General features: G+C 36.5%; 1 protein-coding gene across 2 annotated transcripts in view; it reads right to left on the bottom strand.

Annotated features, from left to right (window-relative positions):
* Positions 1-14706: 14706 nt before the first annotated feature.
* Positions 14707-21955, bottom strand: part of ASB5 (ankyrin repeat and SOCS box containing 5) — a 44084-nt gene continuing 36835 nt past the window's right edge. For both annotated transcript variants that reach the window (XM_081268967.1, XM_081268968.1), the window contains exons 3-7: positions 19614-19721; positions 18806-18956; positions 18505-18639; positions 16177-16368; positions 14707-15363 (exon numbers count right to left, since the gene is read on the bottom strand). In XM_081268967.1, coding sequence (XP_081125093.1) covers positions 15236-15363; positions 16177-16368; positions 18505-18639; positions 18806-18956; positions 19614-19721 — 714 coding nt within the window. In that variant the 3' untranslated portion in view covers positions 14707-15235. The remainder of the gene's footprint in view (positions 15364-16176; positions 16369-18504; positions 18640-18805; positions 18957-19613; positions 19722-21955) is intronic.

The following is a 21955-nucleotide window of genomic DNA, read 5'->3' as shown; positions in this document are numbered from 1 at the left end:
ATCCACTAGGAGTTAGAGAAAGTGATTAAGCATTTGCATGAAGACTAACCAGACATCTAGCTGATAATACTAGAGAGGCAGAGTAGGGCTATAGATTGAGGCTGTGAACAGTTTGTTATGCAGTTAGAACTTTGTGCAGTCAGTGTAATTGTTAAATATATTTTTGTTAAAACCCTTTAATGCTCTTTGATGCTAAAGCTGGAACTCTGCAAAGTGATTTCTCCTTTCCTAGGCATTTGGTAAATTCTGCCAATTAATGGGACTAGAGAGAGCAGGAGGGCAGAGGAAGGGAAAAGGCTTTGCTGTTTCCCTTTTGCTTGCTGTTCGTTTCTGTGTCGCCACAGCAACAAAACTTCACCTGGTTCTGGCAGCTGGTTCCACTCTCCAACTTTTTTTAGCACTCCTGGCAGGTTTCATCATACACCCTCAGATATTTTAGCAACCACTGAGCAGCTGCCCTCCTTAAAAGTCTGAGACCTGGATTTTACTCTGGACCAGATCCTCTGAGCTCCTTAAGTTCAGCACCAGTCTTATTGATGTTGGGCAGAATAAACTGGGCACCTGAGGAATTAGTAGGAAGCACATTTATTGGCTGCAGCTGGCAGGTCCAGAGTGTGGCTCATGCCTGAGACATTCTCTGGACAGAGATTTTGGAAATTCTTTGAACTTTATACCCAATGTTCAAAGGGTGGGGGGACTTGGAGATTCACATGACAAGTGCTCTCTGTTCCATCCCCTAGACAAGATACAGGTTTCGCAAGTATTTTTTTTTTTAACCAAGAAACCAGAGATAATATCTTTATGTACAACAAGTTTGAAGACTCTACTCTATCACACCTTTTATGTGCAAACCTGGCATTTACAAGAAAGAGGAAGCTTCAAACCTCACTGTCTTCTGCAGACATCCTGTCTGCTGATACTCTGTAAAAATCTTTCTAAGGAGAGGAGAAGCTTAATTATGGAGTCTTCTGGGTGGGGGTCGCTGGCCTGCTTCAGTATAACCTCCCTTTCCTCAGGAGTCTGAGTCTATAGGGCTTTAAAGACCCAAGTCCTGGGTTCTTATATCCTCAGCATCCTCTACAGGGTTGACAACTGATTCTGGAAGCATCTATTTCTGTGTTAATTCGATGGACCCATTTTAGTTTTTCGGTTCATCAACTTCTATTTAATCAGTTCCTTACTGATTAAGTTGTAAGGAGTGATTTCTCTTTCCCTGACAGGATGCTGAATAATACCTGCTATAAGGTCCTCCACCACTGGTGCACCTACATCTTACTAAGGGGTATAAGGAAATAGTTTCTTCCTCTTGCGGTCAAGTCAATATAAAATTATCAGTACAGAGATGAGTGTGATGTTCTATGAGATGTTAAGATGCTCAAAAATCTCAGTTGATCTTGGGGCAGAGAGCAAAAACCTGGTTTGATCTGAGACAAAATCATGAATGTGTAACTACTAATCCCAAAAAATAAAATAAAATAAAACTGTCTTTAGTGGTCCTTGCAGATTGTTATAGAGGTGAAGCAGTGTCCAGATTAATAGCATCATGACAGTTGCTAGAGATGATGACCTTTATTCTGCTTTGGAGTTGGCTGGATGTGGAGAGCAGGCTTTCACTCTACTCACCTCCACCAGAGGCATCTGTACCTCTCAGAGAAATTTGCCCAGCCTCATTTTACCTACAAGCCCTCATACTGAGCTATATCCTCTAATTAGTCTGTATCCATATTGAAGTGATATTCTGGTTTTGACCTATAAATCTTTATTTTATTTTTCAACGTAGTTAGAATTTGGTCAGGAAGAAGATACAGTTCCTGGATTCCTCCAAGATCCCAGTGTTTTTAAAGACAGAATATTAAAAAGAAAATGCACAATAAACCATGCATATTTTTTAATATGTAAGTCTGACAGCAGTGATGAATATTGATGACTTCTTTCAATTTTATATATTCTAAATACCAGCATATAGCCTTTATTTTATAAATTGTAAATATTCACTCATTGAATTTCAACATAAATATTTTATCTCTATTTGTGCTATATCAATAGTGTATGAATTGGCATTTGAAAAATTTGAGTCTTAAAATTTTGAGACTTCTATATCATTGTGTATAAAATAAATATTTTACACAACATCATAATCACAATGTAAAATTAATTAAGATCTGCTAGTTTCATCAGCTTACTGAATATATAGACTTTCACTCATGAAAAAGCTAGTTTTGATGACTAATCATGGAAAATATATGGTACAATATTATTTTGAATGTACACGGAGTTTATTTGCTAATCGACTATTACACACAAGTTGAGGACTTTGGAAGTATTGTAACCTAGTTGTGTAGAACCACGGGTACCCAAAGACAGTTGGAGAAAGTAATGGTTAGTTGGTGGAATTTGCCTTTAACCCATTTTTTCTGTCTCAAAATACAAAGGAGTATGTGTCATTGTCATAAGGGTCACACTGATTTTATTGAGTGGGATGGAAGAACTTCACTGGATAAAGAAAGCAACATACATTAATTTTAACACTTCTACTACCTCCTAATAGCCTTTTTAAGATTGAAAGTCATAGCCATGAGAATGCACTAATTAGAAATATTTAAACAAACGGAAATAAAAATTAAGTAGGAATGCATGCACTACTATTTTTATGTTCTATATTACAATACTGCAATCAACTTCTTAAAAGTGATGAAAGGTTTAATTATTTACTTAAGAATTTTGATATCTCAGATGTTAAACTTAGCTGTGATTAATTTTAAAGCCAAATAGTAGTGAATCTTCATTATTCATCTCCTTCTAGCATGAGTTACTCTATCATATTTAGTCTAGATGCATATTAGAGTCATTTTCCTCAGAAGCATATTAAAAATATATTTGGCAATTTCATGTACAAATGAAACTGTGGATAATGTTCACTAATGTAATTGTAATTACAGCTAATGGCAAGTCAGTTACAATTGATAATAACTCTGATGAGCTATAACTAGTACTTTACAAAGGAAGACTCCAATAGGAACAGATACTTTTTCTACTCCACATATACAAAGAGAAAATTAAATCTTTCAGATTACACTGTAAATTTGTACACTGTACAAATTTGTACAGTGTGCAAATTTGGATGTGTCCCTAAAAAGTTCACGTGTGAGACAATGCAAGAGGAGAAATCATTGGGTTGTGAGAGTTTTAACCCAATCAGGGAATAGTCCCCTGATAGGGATTAACTGAGTGGTCACTGAAGTGGTAGGGTGTGGCTGGAAGAGGTAGGAATTGGGGGTGTGACTTTATAGAATATATTTGTATCTGGCAAGTAGAGACCTGTTTCTCTGCTTCCGGCTCACCATGCAAGCTGCTTTCCTCTGCCACACTCTTCCACCATGATGTTTCAGCCTCACCTTGTGCCCTAAGGAATGGAGTCTGCTGTCTGTGGATGGAGACCTCTGAAACTGTGAACCTTCAAATAAACTTTTCTTCCTCTACAGTTATTCTGGTCAGGTACTTTAGTCACAGCAGTGAAAAAGCTGCCTAAACTATACAGGAATGGGTCAAGAGCTACAAAGTGACAGGAAAAAAAAGTAAGGGCCATTAGACCTTGCACTCTGATCACTGAAAGTTAAAATATAGGAAAATTAATGTATTAATCAAGGCAAGTAATCCTAACCACAGCACACAAACTTAAAAATCTTGGTGGCTTAATACATCAAAGATTTACTTCTTCGCTGACATTTTCTGTATCCTTTGGGCCAGTGGAATAGATGGCAGTTTTTACACGCAGTGATCTAGGCTGATGCGAATGAAACCCCTAGATATATTACCTTTTAAGTTGCTGTGGCAAAGTCAGAGATGAAAGCCACACACTGATTAAGTGTGCAAGTAACACCTGTCACTTCCACACATGTCCATCGCATGGTCTTTTCTTACCTGTGTGAAAATCCTGGGAAAACAGAGTAACCCATGGAATATTTGACATTTGATGTGCAGAATTTAGGAGGTGAGAAAAGAAAGAGTTTTCTAAAGTTTGTCCAAGAAAATTCAGTGATAGATTCAACTTAGGGGACTCTAGGAAGGAAATGGTCTCAAAGATTTTATCTTTCATTAACTATCTCTTGATACCTTTCCCTTTTTGTCTTCTGGTTCATTAATCCAGAATTTTGACCTTATGTAACTAGAAGAATAAAGATGTTAAATTAGAAGCATTTCTTGCTAGTGAGATGACAACACTCCTACTTTCAGCTAACATTACCAATAGCAGACTTTATGTATCCCACACAGAATTGTAGGAGTTCCTCTCAATTCCTTATAAAATAAGAAAAAGCAAGAACTGAGAAGAAATAGGATGGAAATATTTATAAATCCCTGATATAAAATATCTATTTCTTATTGATACCTGTTGTTGTGTAATTGAACCATCTGAACCTTAATGGCTTGAATTATTCAAAAATACTTTTTTCCCTCCTCACAATGACATGGAACAGCATTGGTCCAGCTCAGGTAGCTCTTCTGCTGGTCTTGCTTAGTGTCACTCATATGGCTTCAGTCCTCTGACTGCTGGACCCAAGCTCCCTCATCCAAGATGGCCTCACTCACATTGTTGGCAGCTGACTCTGGCTGTTGCCTGACTCTTCTTTCCATGTATTTTTTCATCTTTAAGGAGGCTAAGCCAGGCTATTTTCTCATGGTAGGTTCAAGCTTGCATTGAAAGCAGAAGCTGCAAGGTCTCTTAAGGCCCAGGCTCAAAATTAACCCAATGTCACTTACTTTTATGCTTCTTAATCACAGAAAGAAATAGGACCAGTCCAAATCCAAGGCAGGATAATGGAGTCCACCTCTTGATGGGTAGAGAGGAAAAGCTGTGTGCACAGGGATGGAAGGAATTCTTGTGGACATTTGGCAATCTACTGCAGTTCACCTTTGCCACTCATAATCAAATACAATTTGTCTCGGCACAGAAAACTTTCTCACAAAGGACTCAAGAGAACTGGAAGAAGTTAAAATGCCAAGGAGAAAAGTCAACACTGTGTTTGCCTCAGGAGTGTCACCTTCTCTCCCTTGTTTGTTAAGTTCAAGCCTAGGGAAAGGAATTATCTGACAAAAATTTCATCTGACTTAACCAAAGAGGAAGATGTTCCTCCATATGGATGCTGTGCATGAACAGCTGCACAATAGGACCGGTTACATAATTTGTGGCTCATTGTTCAAAATTAATAACTTCAATATGATGATAGTAAATCATTAAAGCAAGCCGAGGGGGCAATGTCCCTCTAAGTGTGGGACATTATAGCAGAGTCCAGCCCAGTATTTTCAGAGAGGAGTGTGTGTGTGTGCATGCATGTGTGTGTGTGTGTATGCAGACCATGTAGGTTTTCCTGCATGTTCATACAAAACTCAAGTTCATAGTTGATGAGGTAGTTTATGAGACTTTCAATTTTTTTTTTCCAAAGAGACTATAACTAAATGAAAAGATAAAATTACTGCCTTCTATTCCCTCAGACTGAGACTATTTGGCTGAGAATTAAATTGAGTTCTTCCTTTGAGGAGGAATGTCTTATCTAAGGCAATGTGTCATTATGTACCCAGTGGGTATGATTCTGCATAATAATTTGAAATATAACAATGTGAAACGCCGACTTCACTTTGAGACAGATACCATGAAAATTATGAGGTAGTTAGGAAAGTCTTATTTCCTCCTTATATGTTTGAATTGTACTGTCCCTGAGAATTAATGTTTGTTCTTCCATAGTATAGAAATGGGGGAGGCGTGTTTAACAGTCACCTTCTGGGCAATAGAGGTAATTTAAAAGGCTTTCAGAAAAATCATAAAACCAGACCAGGGGACAGGCTGCATAGGTGTGCAAATTTTGAAGTGTCATGAAGCTCCAGTACCTCAAGGGACTTCATGTTTGGACCAATTACACAATCATTCCTATTCTTCAGTGGTACTATAAATTCAAACTTTCTTCACACCTGTGCCTATATGTCAAATATGTCTTCAGATGTTTATGTATCAGAGGAGTTGTGTCAATTCTAATGACGTCTCTGAGAGATTATTCTTCAGCATTGGTTCTTAGACAATTTTTTCCCCAGGGGACATTTTGTAATGAATGTCTAGAGACCTTTTTATTGTCACAACATTGTTGAGGGTTAGAGTTCTGGTATCTAGTGGGTAGAGCCTAGGGATAGTTCTGTATGTCCTATAATGCACAAAACAGATAGGTTTTTACAACAAAAATTATGTGGTCCCAATGCCCACATATTGAGGCCGAGAAACTCTGTCCCAGTTGACTTGATCCTGCAAGAGTCAGGTATAGGTTCTGAGGAAAATGCAGTGGGTAGAGAGTGTGAGTTTCCTAAAAAGTACATGAAAGGGGCTGCTTTCACACAGACCTGAGGGCAGAAGGTTGGGTTTGGGGCTGACAATGTTAGAACTATGCACTACAAACTTATCTACCTTGAGAGATGGAGAAAGGAGCATAGGTGTAAGCACACCAGCACCCACACACACTGAGAACCATGATAAGAAGCGAAGGTTATAATTGTGCACCTGTCTTTTCAGGTCTCATGAATATTTAACTTTCCAGTGTTACTAAACACTGTTGTATCGAGATAAAGTAGTTAATGAAAAGTCAGCTCTAGTCGGGCATAGTGGTGCACGCCTACAATCCCAGCAACATGGGAGACTGAGTTAGAAGATGGCAAATCCAAGTCTCAGCAACTTAGCAATGTCCTAAGCAACTTAAAATAAAATAAAAAATAAAGAAAAAAAAAAGTGAGGATATAGCTCGGTGGCAAAGCATCTTTGGGTTCAATTTCCAGTACAAAAAAAAAAAAAAAAAAAAAAAGCAGCTCCTGCTTATGATAAATGGCCCTTAGGAGTAAGTTACTTACTGAAATATAAACAACATCAAACAAACAAACAAACAAACAAACAAACTAAAATTCCTCTTTTTCCTCCCGAGTTCTGAAACAATTCTTACAGAATAAAAAATAATGATTGAAACAATTGAGAAAAAAAGTATAACTCCAGATTACTCAGATGAAATTATCACATGAGAATATGGCTTATATCTGTGGGCAGGGGTCTTTCTAACATTGTACTGGGGTTAGAAGGAAGGGTCTCCAAAGCCCAAGTGTGCTGCACTTGGACAAGAATTGGAGCAACTGCTGTACATTGTGTGGTATAGAGAAGCAGAGTTGTGTTTGTTCCCTGTGGGTGGTGCAATTCAGATAGGAAGAGAAAAGGGCTATGCATGCCCAGTCTCCTTCCAACTTTACCGAATGTTATGGTTTAGATATGAGATGTCCCCCCAAAGCTTATGTGTGAGACAATGCAAGAGAGTTTAGAGATGAAATGTTTGGGTTATGAGAGAGTCTTAACCTAATCAGTACATTTTTTTCCCTGATAGGGATTAACTGTGGTAACTGGAGGCAGGTAGGATGTGGCTGGAGGAGGTGGGTCCCTGGAGGCATGCTTTGGGGTATCTATTTTGTATCTGGTGAGTGGAATCTCTCTTTGCTTCTTGATTAACATGTGAGCTGCTTTCTTCCATCACACTCTTCTGCCATGATGATCAGCCTTTAGAAATGGAGCCAGCTGTCTTTGGACTGAGACCTCTGAAACCTGAAATTGTGAGCCCCCAAATACATTTTTCCTCCTTAAAATTGTTCTCATCAGGTCTTTTGGTCACGGTAGAGAAAAAGCTGACTAACACACCAGTCCCAACCAGGTGCTCCTTCTTTTGTGAGGTAGGCATTCGGGTGGCAGCTTGGGAGGATGGGGTCTGGGTGAGGAAGACAGCACTTGGGAGTGCTGTGGAGGTAGCAGAGCAGGAATGGGAGAAAGAAACCATGCAAACACCATCAGTGTGCAATCTCTCCCTCACTACCTCTTGCGAAAGAGACAGATGATCATCCAACTTTTCCTTTTAGTTAGAATGGAGGGGAAAGAGGTTGAAGGAGAGATAATTATTAGGTAAACTCCTTGCCGCAGATGTTAAGGTGTTCTGCTAAGGTGTTCCGCTCTCACTTCCCAAACCCCTCTTGATTAAGCAGCTAAAGTTAGGGGTCCAAAATGTGGCAAGTCATGTCCAAAATGCTAGCTTCATTCACTCTGAGGAGGAATGAACTATAAGTATCTTGTCTGAGCACAAGAACAAGATTTGAAGAGATGGAACACTGCTTTCTTCTCCAACCATGCTATCTCCCACACCTCCATAAAACCCAAACCTTTCTTTTTAAAAACCAAGGATAAGGGGAAGGGAAGTAGTTCAGACGTAGAGCACTTGCCTAGCATGATTGAGGCCCTGAGTTCAATCCCCAGAACACCACACACATACACATGCTTTAAAAAGAAAAAAAACTAGAGTGTTAATTCCATTTTTATATAGGTAAGGGAAGATGGGGGACAGTGTGTGCTCCGTGTTCTTTATTTCTTTGATCTAATTCAGACATGATCACACCGTGATAAAGGAAGTTTGAAGGGCTGTCCTACCATTCAGTCCAGCCTGGGATACTCCTGCAGGGAGGAACTGCTGTTTCTCATTCATAAATGAGGAATGCAAAAATTTCACATTTTCTCTCCCTACATGCCTCACATGGGATGTTTTGCAGAATACATGCTAGACATCCATGATGGGACCTGTCCTGATATTGACTATCCTTACTGATGACTTCTGCCCTGAATGATTCCTTTTTAAATCTTTTCTTGGTTGATATGAAGTCATATGCCCATTGATTCCAGTCCTCTTCTTCCTTGAGTCTTGGGGAATCATCATTGTGTGGTGAATTGCTAGCATACTCTGTTAGGTTGCCAGTGCCAGAACAAAAACACTAACATTTCATATTTCTAGGAACTGAGGATTTATTTGTATGATGCAGAGTGAGTGAATCCAGTTAGAATAGCAAATGTGTGTGTGTGTACATGTATATATATATATATATATATATTTTTTTTTTTTTCATATTCCTGTAGTGCTCCTTTTGATGTGAAAAGTTCTCTCTTGGGTTATTATTTCGGGAGGATGTCAAAGGTAAAGATATTGATATGTCAGCTTCAAAAAATATTATTATTGACCTGCAAAAGACAGCTATTTTAGAGCTGTACCCTGAACAAATTCAACATTTTAATTGCCTTATCTCTGGAGCTATTAAAGATAATGACTGTTGGCAGTATGATTTGCTGGGTCACCATTATCAGTATCAACTACAGAAACATTACTGCTTAGCTCTCTTGCAAGAGGGTGAAATTCACAACAAGGCACATTCTGATGACTTAGTCTTGGGAAATTGCTTTAAAGATTTAAATATTTTAATTGCTTAGTGTTAATTGCTCTGTATAACCCATGACAAGGACCTCAAATGCCAGAACTAATTAAGCAGGTTAATGAATACCAAACTATAGCATTGGAACAATGGGATGATGGATTCCCTCTGGGCTGTTCTTTTAGATACTTATGGATTTGTTTTCATAAGAAGGATCATAAGGAATTATCACAGGAGAAAAAAATTAATAGCCTTCCTAATACAAAGATTTCCACAATGGATTGCCTCATATATCTCCCCCACTTTCTCCTATCTTTAGTATGGATATTTTGGACATACTAAAATTGACCATTTACCACCACTCTATTCTTTGACATTCATTTTTAGGATCTGAAGGGAACTAGTGATCAATGTATAAAGACCAGCAGGTTTTCAGTGTTATCTCTGTTGATAACCTTTTACTGACTTAAAACTAGTTAAGCAGGTGTATCCATTCAGGATTTTCTTTTGTGAGGGGATATGGAGGATTTTATCTTATCTACTCATTTTGATTGCATGCTTTAGTTATCTATTTTTGTTTCAAGAGAGAATCACTAACAATACTTCTAGTAATTGAAGAGAATAGGATGTCATATAAAATGCTAAAGAGTTTGTATTTAGTGCTCAGATATTCTGTCATCTAGTGAGCTCTGGAAGTTCTGAGATTCTTTTTATTGTTGCTGTGGCTATTGATCTCAGGTTGTGTTGCTTCAGAATAGTGGAACAGGAAGGTAAGTCCATGAAAAGTCTGCTCTCAGGTAAATTTTTTTTTCCCATATAGAAGCAAAAATCTTAGCCCCTCTCCCTCTTTCCCTGCTCCTTACAATCTTATTCCCATAAGGTCTATATCTCAGATCAATTGCTTTGGTTTGGGGCATATTTTTTCGGCATCTTAGATCGAGACTCTCACTGGCTCTGCTCATCATTCAATCTGCACTGCAAGTCACCTTGCTGCCTGTTGTGTGCTCTTGGGAAAAACGCCAGTCAACTGTAGGAGGGGATTGCGCATGGTTCACATTGTGTGTGCTGAACTTGATAGTGGCTATAGGACTGACAAATTTTCAAGACAGAGGTTATGTTGTTCAATGAAGCTGAACAGCTCTGAGATGGATTTATTGTTTAAGAGCATCCCTGGGAAGGTCATCCTGGTCTGATTATGTGTCACCCGCTCATGCAGTATGGACGGGATGGCCATCTGACATCAAATGCAGTGGTCAGGGAGTCAGGGAGAGCGCCGAGGTAACTGTTCCGAAGGTTCTGGTGTCAGGGATCACTAATTGTTCTGATGTTCCTTTCCAAATGACGGAGTTGCAGTCTTGGTTAATGAAGTACTTTCCTTCAATCTTTGAAGTAAAGAGCATGATTAAATGATTAAAGAAGCAGTAGAATTAGTTCAGCCTCACCTTTCTCTGGTTCCCACTCTAGGAGAAAGGTTGCTATATCTTTCCACCCATCTCGAGTGGGCAGGGAGGAAGCAGCTTTTGCGTTTCAAGCTAACTGAAGAGGCAGGCATACAGTACTCTCCAAGGGGAAGGAGATGGAAAGGAGTCTTTGAGGAGGAGGAAGGTGCGAATATGACACAGCACAGCCTGCTGTGAACTCACAGTCCATGGGGAAGGCAGACAAGCAAACAAAACTTTGTTTGAGAGAGTAAATAGAAGTCTGCACAGGGTCCCAAAGAGAGCAGATGGACACACTAGCAGACTGAGGGGTTTGAATTATTTCTTCAAAGAGTTGTTTTTTTCAGCCAACTGCTGGTGGAAATGCAGTAGTTATAAAGTCTCAGAAGGGCGGGTTCCAGACAGAGAGAACAACATTTGCAAAGACTGAGGAGGCATATGAGTTCTGAGATTCTATTTTATGATTTTCATATTATGAGCTCTCTTAAATCAATGTAAAGATACTTTGTGATCTGACCAAATCCCTGCCCCCCTATCACTTGCCAAATGCTCGATCTCCTGACACACTTGAGTCCCTCAGCGGGGACAGATGCTGGCAGATACTCAGTCCCACTGAAAATGGATTTCACAGAACTCTTCTGAAATGTAAACGCCATCCCAGGAATAAAGGAGGAGAAAGGCTGAGTTCATCTGGAATGTTTACCTGAAGAGCCTGAGAAGCACTGGATTGAAAGGAGTTTTTCCAGAAACGGCCAGACTTCACTTGGTGAGAGGCAAACTGGAGATAAAAACTGAGTTCCCTCTGAGATGAGTTTTGCAAATGTGAACGTGTGGTTCCTTTGATTTGTACTCATGATACATGCTTCTCTGCTGGGTTTCTGTTCTCGCAACTAAGAGGTTCATGGGTCACTCCAGTTAAACTGGGCTAACTGGGCTGTGCAAAATAACCACACAAGAGACACAAATACCTTTTTCTTTGGGGTCACTGTGATGTCTCCTCTGACCTTAAGAGTCCACAGGAAGAGATAGAGAGCAAGAGCACACGCTGGCCCCTTTTATTGAGGAGAAGCTATTCAAATGAGGCAAGGGGTCAGGTTTCAGGGGGCTGAATCTATCTTCATGATGTCCACTGTCAGCAGGTTGACTGACATCTGGGTAGGCCACACCCAAGGGCACAGTAAGAGAAGGGGACACACACAAGGGACTTCCATGGAAGATTCTATCCTAAACAGGGCAAGGGGTTATATTACAAAGGAACAGATGAGCATAGCTCCACCCATGGGGCTGTAGCAAGACATACCCATGCAGGAGACACCATCCCTCGAACCCAAGAAGGATGGGGAAAGTTCTGCCACATTTCTGCGACTGAGCGCCTCAGCACCCAGCTGGGGAGTGTGACTCAGTCACATACAAGGTTGGTCTCCACACTTCTCATAGATTATTATTTTAAAACATGTTTGAACCCCAAAAAGTTACTTGTTAAAAAGACTCATTGAATTTCAATGTGAATTAAAATGGAAAGAAACTCATCATTTAAAAAGCTGAAAAAAATGAGACCCGGTCACTGACCCAGACACTGATACGACTTTTTAAGGTCACACAGCAGATGAGGAGCTAATAATCTTCTGAATAAACTTTCTTCCATCAATCCTGAAAGCCTGAAATGTTTACTTGTATTTTTAAGTGAGAAGGTAAGCCTTAAGAAAAGCTAATCATAAGTGACAAAAAAAGAAAAAATAGAGTTACAAAAAGTGTAATATGCGAGGAAGGGGATAATTTTTTAGTTATTTTGTGGACAGAGAACCATAGTTAGTTGGGTACAGTGGCATTATGGAAAATTAAAACATCAATAGATAAGTCCAAAACTTCATTTCTTTTTTTTTTTTTTAAATTTAGTTGTGATGGACCTTTATTTTATTTATTTGTATGTGGTGCTGAGGATTGAACCCAGTACCTTGCAAGTGCTGGACCAGCACTCTATCGCTGAGCCACAACCCCAGCCCCTCACTGTATTTTATCTTTAATCTCATACTATATATAGTAAGTTACTATATATAGTAATTTTTTTTGTTCTTTGCCTTTGTGGAGTTTTACCCTTGTGTGTGTGTGTGTGTGTGTGTGTGTGTGTGTGTGTGTGTGTATGAGAAAGAGAGAGAGAGAGAGAGAGAGAGAGAGAGAGAGAGAGAGAGACAGGGAAATATGTTTGGATTAGAAGACCCCTGAGATACTGATTTTTTTCTCTGCACTACTCTACCTCAATGCCCATGATATAATGATTTGAAAAATATTTTTGCCATGGAGTCCTATCTTCATTACCTTCAATTGTAAAATAAGATACTATTTGGAACAGAAAAGTGTTTTCTTCTAAGAGCTAATACTCATACTTGATGTGAACAAATGTATGATACAGTTAAATTGGAGTATTTATTTTATAAAACAATCATACTGAAGTTAACATACAAGACATAAATATAATGAAAAAATTTAAGTGTCATTTTAATTTCCTATATTTATTTCTCTTATTGAACAAGACTAATGAAGAGAGGTATGTAATATTACTTTTACAATCTAAGACTTTACTGCTAGTTTTGGAAAAATCTAGCAAAAACCTGTTTCTATAAAAAAAGCTTTAATATCTAATTATGTTTAAGGGAGTTATTCTTTAATAAAAATCCATTAAAGGCACATTATTCATGAGGACAGTACAAATATATTAGACTGAGATTTCTGTAAAACAGACATTTAAAGGTACCTAGCCACATAGGAGATATTATTCAACAAACAAGTTGCAGTTATATTTTTAAAAAGCTTAACAAATGTTTTTATTTACAGCTGATATTTTTCCAAAATGCAAACTTAGTGACTCTGAGATTATACAGTATGAGTTTATTTCCCCATAATTTTTAAGTTGGCCAGGAACTAAGGGGAGAGTAAAATAAGTCCTGGGTTAATAAAATAGTGGACAAAACACTTTAATCAAAATTTGATAAATCTATGAAACTTATCAAAATATTTTCCTTTACAAAGTTCTAAGTATTTTTATTATCTTATTTCTAAATCCATAATAAGTCCAACTCTAGTGTGGCTTAGAAAGGATGCACGACATTTTATTATGTTTCCTTTTGCACTCAAATACAGTTAAAACAAAAGGGAATAAAAATAGTATTCCCCTTGCAGAGGACTAGCTTAGTAATTAAATTCTTTTATACAACACTCTCTTCTTTTTTTGTTATCATTTGCAAGTACAGTATACTGAACCCTTATTTCGTGTAAAATGAATCTGAGATGCTGCTATTAAGGTCTACACTAGAAACTAGAATTACAAAAAGTACAAGGAATGAGATATAGGGTAAATTTTCTTTTTTACAGTTTCTAAGTATGCTAAGTGATACTCTATTTTAATTTTCCTTAAAAACTCCACAACTTGAGGGTTTTTTTTTAATCCTTGGTCTGACATGATGATCCCTAGAATATAATCCAGGTTCTCTTTATCAGTTGGCTATAAAGTGCATTTACTCCAGTTCAGGTATGATGGGTATTGACAACTTCTGACATGGAAGAGGACTGAAGTAATATGAAAGCATTGAAGAGAGACCTTAAGAAGCCACTCTGGTCTTCAAATAGTGTTAGCAGGAGTATGATCTAAAGATCTTAGCGTGAGAGAGGAGTGTTAACTTTTTTTTGGAGCGGGGGAGTACTGAACTCAGGAGCACTCAACCACTGAGCCACATCCCCAGCCCTATTTTATATTTTATTTAGAGATAGGGTCTCACTGAGTTGCTTAGCTCCTTGCTTTTGCTGAGGCTGGCTTTGAACTCACCCTCCTCCTGCCTCAGCCTCCCGAACCACTGGAATTACAGGCGTGCCCAGCCAGTGTTAACTTTTAGTCTTATTAGTTTTTATTCAGGTCCATTTACTCTGGAGAAATGACTTGTGAGTTCTTTGCAGGGAGGAATGCAATTTACTTTGTGAATTAATCACTCTAATGACATGTACACATTCAACATAGTAGATTTCCTGAAAGAGAATCATCTTTATTTCAAAAAGCACATTTACTCTTTTCTAAATTATATTCATGTTTTGAGTCAATATCAAAAACACACAGATAACCAATTACCATAGCCAAAATTAAAGTTAAACCATTATTTGGAGAACACAGATCTTTTGAATATAATACAGTATATGAAATTTATAATTACAATTTTAGTAAAAGTCCACATTTATTCTTCTCCACTTTGGAAATATAGAGGATGAAATGGCAAATTTCTCATTTTTTCCCTAAATCAAAAATGGATATATTGGGATAGCTAAAATGTATGGATATGTTAAATGTATTATAATTCAAAGCACAGTAAAAATTTCTAAAACAAAAGTACTAAGTAGTACACTAAAAATGGAAATTGATATCTTACTGCTTCCCTGGATGATTGCATACTCAACGTTTACCCTGGATTTAGCAACTTTTAATATGAAATATTCATTATGCAAATTAAATAGAAATTTTTTATTTTCAAAGAATTTAGAGATATTTTACTGCTTTATCGATACTGCAAGAAATTCTGCAATAATGTTGGCAACTGGAGCTGTGGGATAAGATGTAATCTTGGTCTTCCTATGCAATTTCGGATACAGAGTCGGCAGAGTTGGCAGAGAGAACTTGGGGTAGCTACAAAAAGACATGAACGTTTCTGTTAATTAAAATCCAAATGAGTTTTTATATATGGCAAGAGAGATGAAACAAAACCATAAGACACTACAAAGCTTATTAGGAAATAAAGATAGTATGACCAGCATACTAGGAAACTTTATGTAAGCATTTATGTTGCTTTTACTTATGAGATCTTGTAATTGAGATATATGCCATGCATGTTCATTAAAACATTATCATCTTCAATATTATGAAACAATCATTGCATTAAGAGCCTAAGAAAGAAATTGGCCTTTTTTTAGGAGATATAAATCAAAAGCCACAAGAAGCATTATATACTAAAGGTGAAATTTAAAAATTATATATTTTCCCTCAAGTTAGTTTTAATATTTAAGCTAAAGTAAACTTTATTATAGTCTCTGAACCAGACTTAACAAATTCTGTTTAGAACAAGAGTCTTAAGTGTTAAAATCATTCCTTATTATGTTTCTTCAATATGTTACAGAAGGCACATGCCCTTATAAAACAGGGCATGTTTCCAAATATAAATTAACAGATAATATATAAGAATACATGTTATGCATTGTCAAAACAAGCTGAATATATTTAACTAGAGGAATATGAAGGTTTAGATATGATGAAAAAAGAATATTAAAATCATCATGCTATCTTCTTTGTAGACATATTGGAAATATTTTTACTTCCACAAAAAATGTTCCAAATTATACGCCATTATTATTTTACATGCCAACAAAAAGTCTTTCAATTTCATTTGTTTGGAGCAAATATACTTTTGTATTTATACATGTTCATGTTCACATCTGTCCTTACCTTCATGTTGAAGCAGTATTCTCTCTACCATACTGTTAGATGTAGATACATCTATAGGTCGAAGAAGCTCTGTATTTTTGGCATTGATATCTGCTCCAAATTCTAATAGTAAATTTACAATTTCTGTACTGGATTGTTGAGCAGCAGCATGTAATGGAGTATCCCAATATTTGCCTTTTTGTACATCAGCGCCTACATGTGAATAAGGAGTAATGACAAAAACAATAAAAAATTATTAGATGAGTTAATTCCTAAGTGGGGAAGAAAGAGAAAGTCCTTAAAGAGGGGGACAGAAGGGACCTCAACTTTGTAATGGCTTATGTTTTTATATATACATATATTATATATATTTTATATCTTCTTATCCTTGTATATGCACAAATATCTTTATATATACATATATTAATGTATATTATATATTTCTCACATATACATATAAAATCTTAAACTTAATATGTTTGGATGGGGAAGTACACACCCACAGTATATTTTTCTCAAATTTTTTGTATTCTTGAAAGATATCGTAATAAAGAGATTTTAAATGATTTAAAATTTAATTGTATTAATTATTATAAACAGTACATGATTAAATGCATACATATCTATTTTCATGATAGATATAGCTCTTAAGATTATTCAAGGGCTTATTACAATTTTTTCTTTTCACTTATTTAAGGCAATAGAAGTCTTTGATTTCTTAGAAAACTCATGAATCTAGACATGTGATCCATCTAGGTAAAATGGATACAGATTTTCCTGGTACTTTTCACTCACATAGATTTAATCAATAAATATATGAAGACACCAAGCCTCTCAAGTGGGAAAGCAAATCAATGATATCTGCATGCAAAGTAATTTTTTAAAAAAATACTCACACTAAAAAACCCAACCCTAAAATGTGAAATTATCTATTGCATAATTATTATATTCTGGTGTAGAGCCTGGCATATGGTGATCATTTAATGCATGTACAATAAATAAGTGATGTTTAAAATTCTAATATTATAATCCCATTTTCTGGTACATAAATGGTTACAACACCAGGAAATGTCTACCAGTAAAAATGCGTAAGTTCTTTTCAACTCTGTTTTCTGAAACTGTTTGAAAAATTAATGATGTACATGGGAAACAGTAAATTTTCAGAGTTTCTTTATGGCCCTTCTGCTATTTTCAAATTTCAGTATTTTTTAAAGCAAATATAAAACATTTAGTGGGAAAATTACATGCCATAGCAAAATTTCTATAGAGAAAACAGACTCTTGGTTATAACAATCATATGAGATAATAATAATCAATCAACAATTACTAACAGCACTTTCTTGATATTTTTAAGCCCATTCTAAAATGTTCCTAGCCAAAAAAAAAAAAAAGGGATGTTTTATTATTAAAGCACAAGTCCAATGGTTATACCAAATTTATGGGAGAACATGGCTAGATAATAACAGTCTGCCAACTATCATTAACAAAACTCATGTTTAAGATTCTAGGTGTAATGAGAATAAAATAGTAGAAGCTGACTCAGCTTGGAAGATATTTATAAATAAGCTAAGATAATGTGAGTAATATATAAAAGATTTATTATTGAAATATTTCTGAATGTATTTAGGAGATCAAATGACTATCATAAACAATAGTAGCAAGAAATAAATCCATTTAGGTTTTTTTTTTTTTTTGGTATATTCTAAGCATCTACCACATGAGAGGGTCCCTGCTAGATAGATGATGGGGGAGGGGACATAATCCACATCCTAATGGAGCTCCTAGTCCTTTGGTGGTAGAGACCACTATGGTCTCAATAGAATAGGAATGTTTCTCAGAGGGCTACAACTGAACCTTGTGTCATTTCACATAAGTAGAAAAGAGTATTAATTCTTTTGGAGTAAACAGGACAAAACAAAGAGTCAGGGAAAAATATGTGAGTTTTTATGGTTGGTAGAATATAAGGCCATCCAAGCAGTTACTATCCCTAAAATTTCTTTTCATGGATTTATTCACATATATATACATACTCAGCAACATTATATTAAACCTTGAGGATCTTAATTTTATGATCTTTCATAAGGAGGGCTTTCAGGCTCCATTACATACCCAAATGTCAGTTAATGCTGTGTGAGTAAAATATAGATAGCATATTAATCTGTGAGCTTCAAAGTATTCTCATCAAGCGTGAGATTCTTTTATTAGTTATATACTTATAAGAGACTTATTAGGGAGAATGTTTGCAATGAAAATGTTATTAGCAATGAGATATAATTTTTAAAGATGCTTAGCTAGGAAAATAAATGCTTATGTAAGGAACAGAATGGAAAATGTTTTAAAGAAAAGTACCGGCATAAAGAAGTCTCCAGATGCAATGGAATTGCTGTGACATGCAAGCTACATAGAGAGGAGTTCCCAAATGAGGAACATCTTGGTCAACATCTACGCCCCAGGATATCAGTATGTCGAGACATTCATGGTGACCTGCCAACGCAAAGTAGAGATGAGTTTACTTTAGCTTTCACTACTCTCCAACACACGTGCACCTCAACCCATGCGTCCCCTAAAATTTAATTTACTAAATGGTAAATGGAACACTGAATGTCAAGGAACTCTCTTCCCTTTTGACTTTATCCCCTAACTAAGTTACCTTTACTGGCAGCCTCATGTGTGGGAGATGGAAGACAGGACTCCAGCTGGGCCTTCGCACCATATTCCAAAAGAAGTTCTGTACAGCTGGCACTGCCTTGCGAGCATGCATTGAATAACGGAGTCACACCATCTATTGTGATTGCATTTACCTAAATCAAACCCAAAACCTAAGAATAAGATTTATGAATCATACATGACTGACTTAGTTATGAATTTTCAAGTTATGTGATTGCTAACCAAAGTAACTGGGAATCTGTGTGCTGTAAATATGACAAAGTATATTTAGTTCTTATAGATTGATAAGAACGCTTTAATACTTCAAGAGGTAAATAAATAGAAATACAATATGGCAGATAGTTCCCAGGAATAGATGTACAACTAGTGAAAAGCATGAAAAAAAATCTCAATTATTGAACAAAAACTAATGCAATGATTAGGTAAATTTCAGTGAGGGAAACAAATGAAGAAAAAAATGTAATGTTGATGAAAGTTGGGCTGAAGCCACTTTACTGGTGGTTGTTTAAAATGGTAAAATTAGTCATTCTATTTCTGAGAACTTATCTGAGGAAAATTATTCAAAAGATGAGCCATTGTTATAGGCCTGAAGATAATCCTCTAGAGGCATGAAAGCAGAAAATAACCTAAAGAATATTCTATATTATTATGCCGCATGCCACTCATTCATAGGATTGTTGGAAGTCCTTTTGAGAGTGAAATGAGAAGGAAAGCGCAATTCAAGGGCTTTATTTTTATTCTATTATTTTTGAAACTACTCAGAAAGAATGACAGAAAAGCAAAATGCTTACATTAGCTCCAGCTTCCAGAAGAGCTCTGGCACAGGCCACGTGATCTCCCAGGCAGGCTTCGTGTAATGGGGTGACATGGTCTATAGTGACAGCATTCACATTATAACCCTAGGCATGGCAAACAATTTTGAAAGGTGAGCAAAGAGTTGTAGAAAAACCATCTCCCTAAATGTCATTAGAGAATGCTACATTTTAAATATCAAAGAATCTCATGCAAATCAGTTTCCGGTTTAATAGGCATGGCCAATTTGAATGCCATGGAGTCAATCAGTTGCCAAAACGCCTTAGCTCTTCTCTTCTAGTTATTCATGATGTGAATTACAGGGATTGTGAACTAAAATCACTCCACTGTCATCTAGAGCACTAGAACTCACCTATGTTCTGTGCCTGTTATACAATCTCCCTCTATTTTCCCTCTCCCTAAGCTTTTCTGTCTCTATAATCATTATTCCACATTCAGATTGAAGGTTTAGCTTTTTTACATGCAGTATTTGTCTTTCTGTGTCTGACTTATTTCTCTTAATATATAATATCCTCCAGTCTCTCCATTCTATTACAACTGACAAGATATCATTCTTTTTATAATCCAATAATATCCCAATGTACCACATCTTCTTTCTCCATTCATTTATTAATAGGCTTCTAGGTTGATTCTGTATCTTTGCTACTGTGAAAAGTGCTGCAATAAACATGAAAGTGTAGACATTTCTTTGATATGCTGATTTCATTTCCTTTGGAGCAGGAAGTTTCCAAATATAGAGTAATGATAAAGAGATGGAATATTAATTACTCCTGATTTAATCAGTATACAGTATATGCATGAATTAAAATTTCACATTGTACTCCATAAATATGCATGATTATTGTTATTCAGAAATTGTTTAAAATATTTAAGGAAACGAAAACACTACCTTGATTTGCTTATTATATACTGTATACATATGTTGAATCATCACACTGTAGCCCATAAATATGTATAATTAAAAAATTTTTTTAAATCTTCTTAGCCACAATGTTGTAGTACCATCATGCCTTGAGATAATAATACCTTAAGCATTTTGTTCAACAGATTCTGGTATTTTTTAAAATTTTGCTCTCTTAACTGCTTTGGGGGTGGTTTTTATTTTGTTTGGATTTTTGTGTGTGTGAAATTAAAGACTACTGATAAGCTGGATCACTTCTTTTTTTTTTAAGAGAGAAAGAGAATTTTCTTTTAATATTTATTTTTTAGTTCTCGGCAGACACAACATCTTTGTTGGTATGTGGTGCTGAGGATCAAACCCGGGCCCCACGCATACCAGGCGAGCGCTACCGCTTGAGCCACATCCCCAGCCCAAAGGATCACTTGTTTTGATTAGGGCTATAAAATTATACGTCAGTCCAGACCGGGGGGAAAAATACTTTAAAATTTAATAAACTGCTTTGTAAATTTCTATCACTAGAAAGATATGGCTAAAATACAGATTAGGATTAAGAACTGTCACAATAAAGCCAGTTAGACAGTTTAAAACCTAGCTCCATTAAGCAGTAACTTTGCAATTTGGACATATACCTTATCTTTTCAAGTTTAGGGTTATCATGAGAATTAAATGAGGTAATGCCTCTGGGCACAGTGGTGCAAGCCTGTAATCCCAGTGGCTAAGGAGCCTGAGGTAGGACGATCTCGAGTTCAAAGCTAGACTCAGCAACAGCAAGGTGCTAAGCAACTCAGTAAGACCCTGTCTCTAAATAAAATACAAAATAGGGCTGGGGATGTGGCTCAGTAGTCGAGTGCCCCTGAGTTCAATCCCTGGTATGCCCCCCACACACAAACACACAAAAATGAGGTGATGTTTGTAAAGCAATTATTATTATAGCACCCAGTGTATAGGAAATATTAGATTTTATTATTTATTTTAAATATTAGAATTTATTTTTCAGTCAATACTAAATACTTTTTAATTTTAGCTCAATTAAACCTACATTATAAGACTAAAATTGTTAAATATTAGGGCATGAGATCCTTTGCAATCTTGATGTCACTAAGTAATTCATTATCTATTGACACTAATACTAAGCACTACTATTTAAGGAAGAATTTCAAGACAAATACTCCTAACATATTACAGATTGCCAATATTCTATAACTAGAGATTACTAATCTTTAATACCAGAATGGACACGAAGCATCATAAAATGAAGACACACGTAGAGAATAACACCAAATCTTTGTCATTAGTGAGTGGGAATTTTTAAGATCCTTTAATTATCCCTGCAAAGATGTCAAGTTGCTAGCCAGCAGATTTGGAGAGCTGCCCTAGACTGCTGTAGAGTGGCCAGATGACACAAGCAATTGAGAAGGT

The sequence above is a fragment of the Spermophilus citellus genome, assembly GCF_964194105.1.
Source record: "Spermophilus citellus genome assembly, chromosome: 16".
NCBI lineage: Eukaryota > Metazoa > Chordata > Mammalia > Rodentia > Sciuridae > Spermophilus > Spermophilus citellus.
The sequence above is the reverse complement of the archived record's forward strand: the minus strand, read 5'-3'. Positions and strand labels throughout refer to the sequence as shown.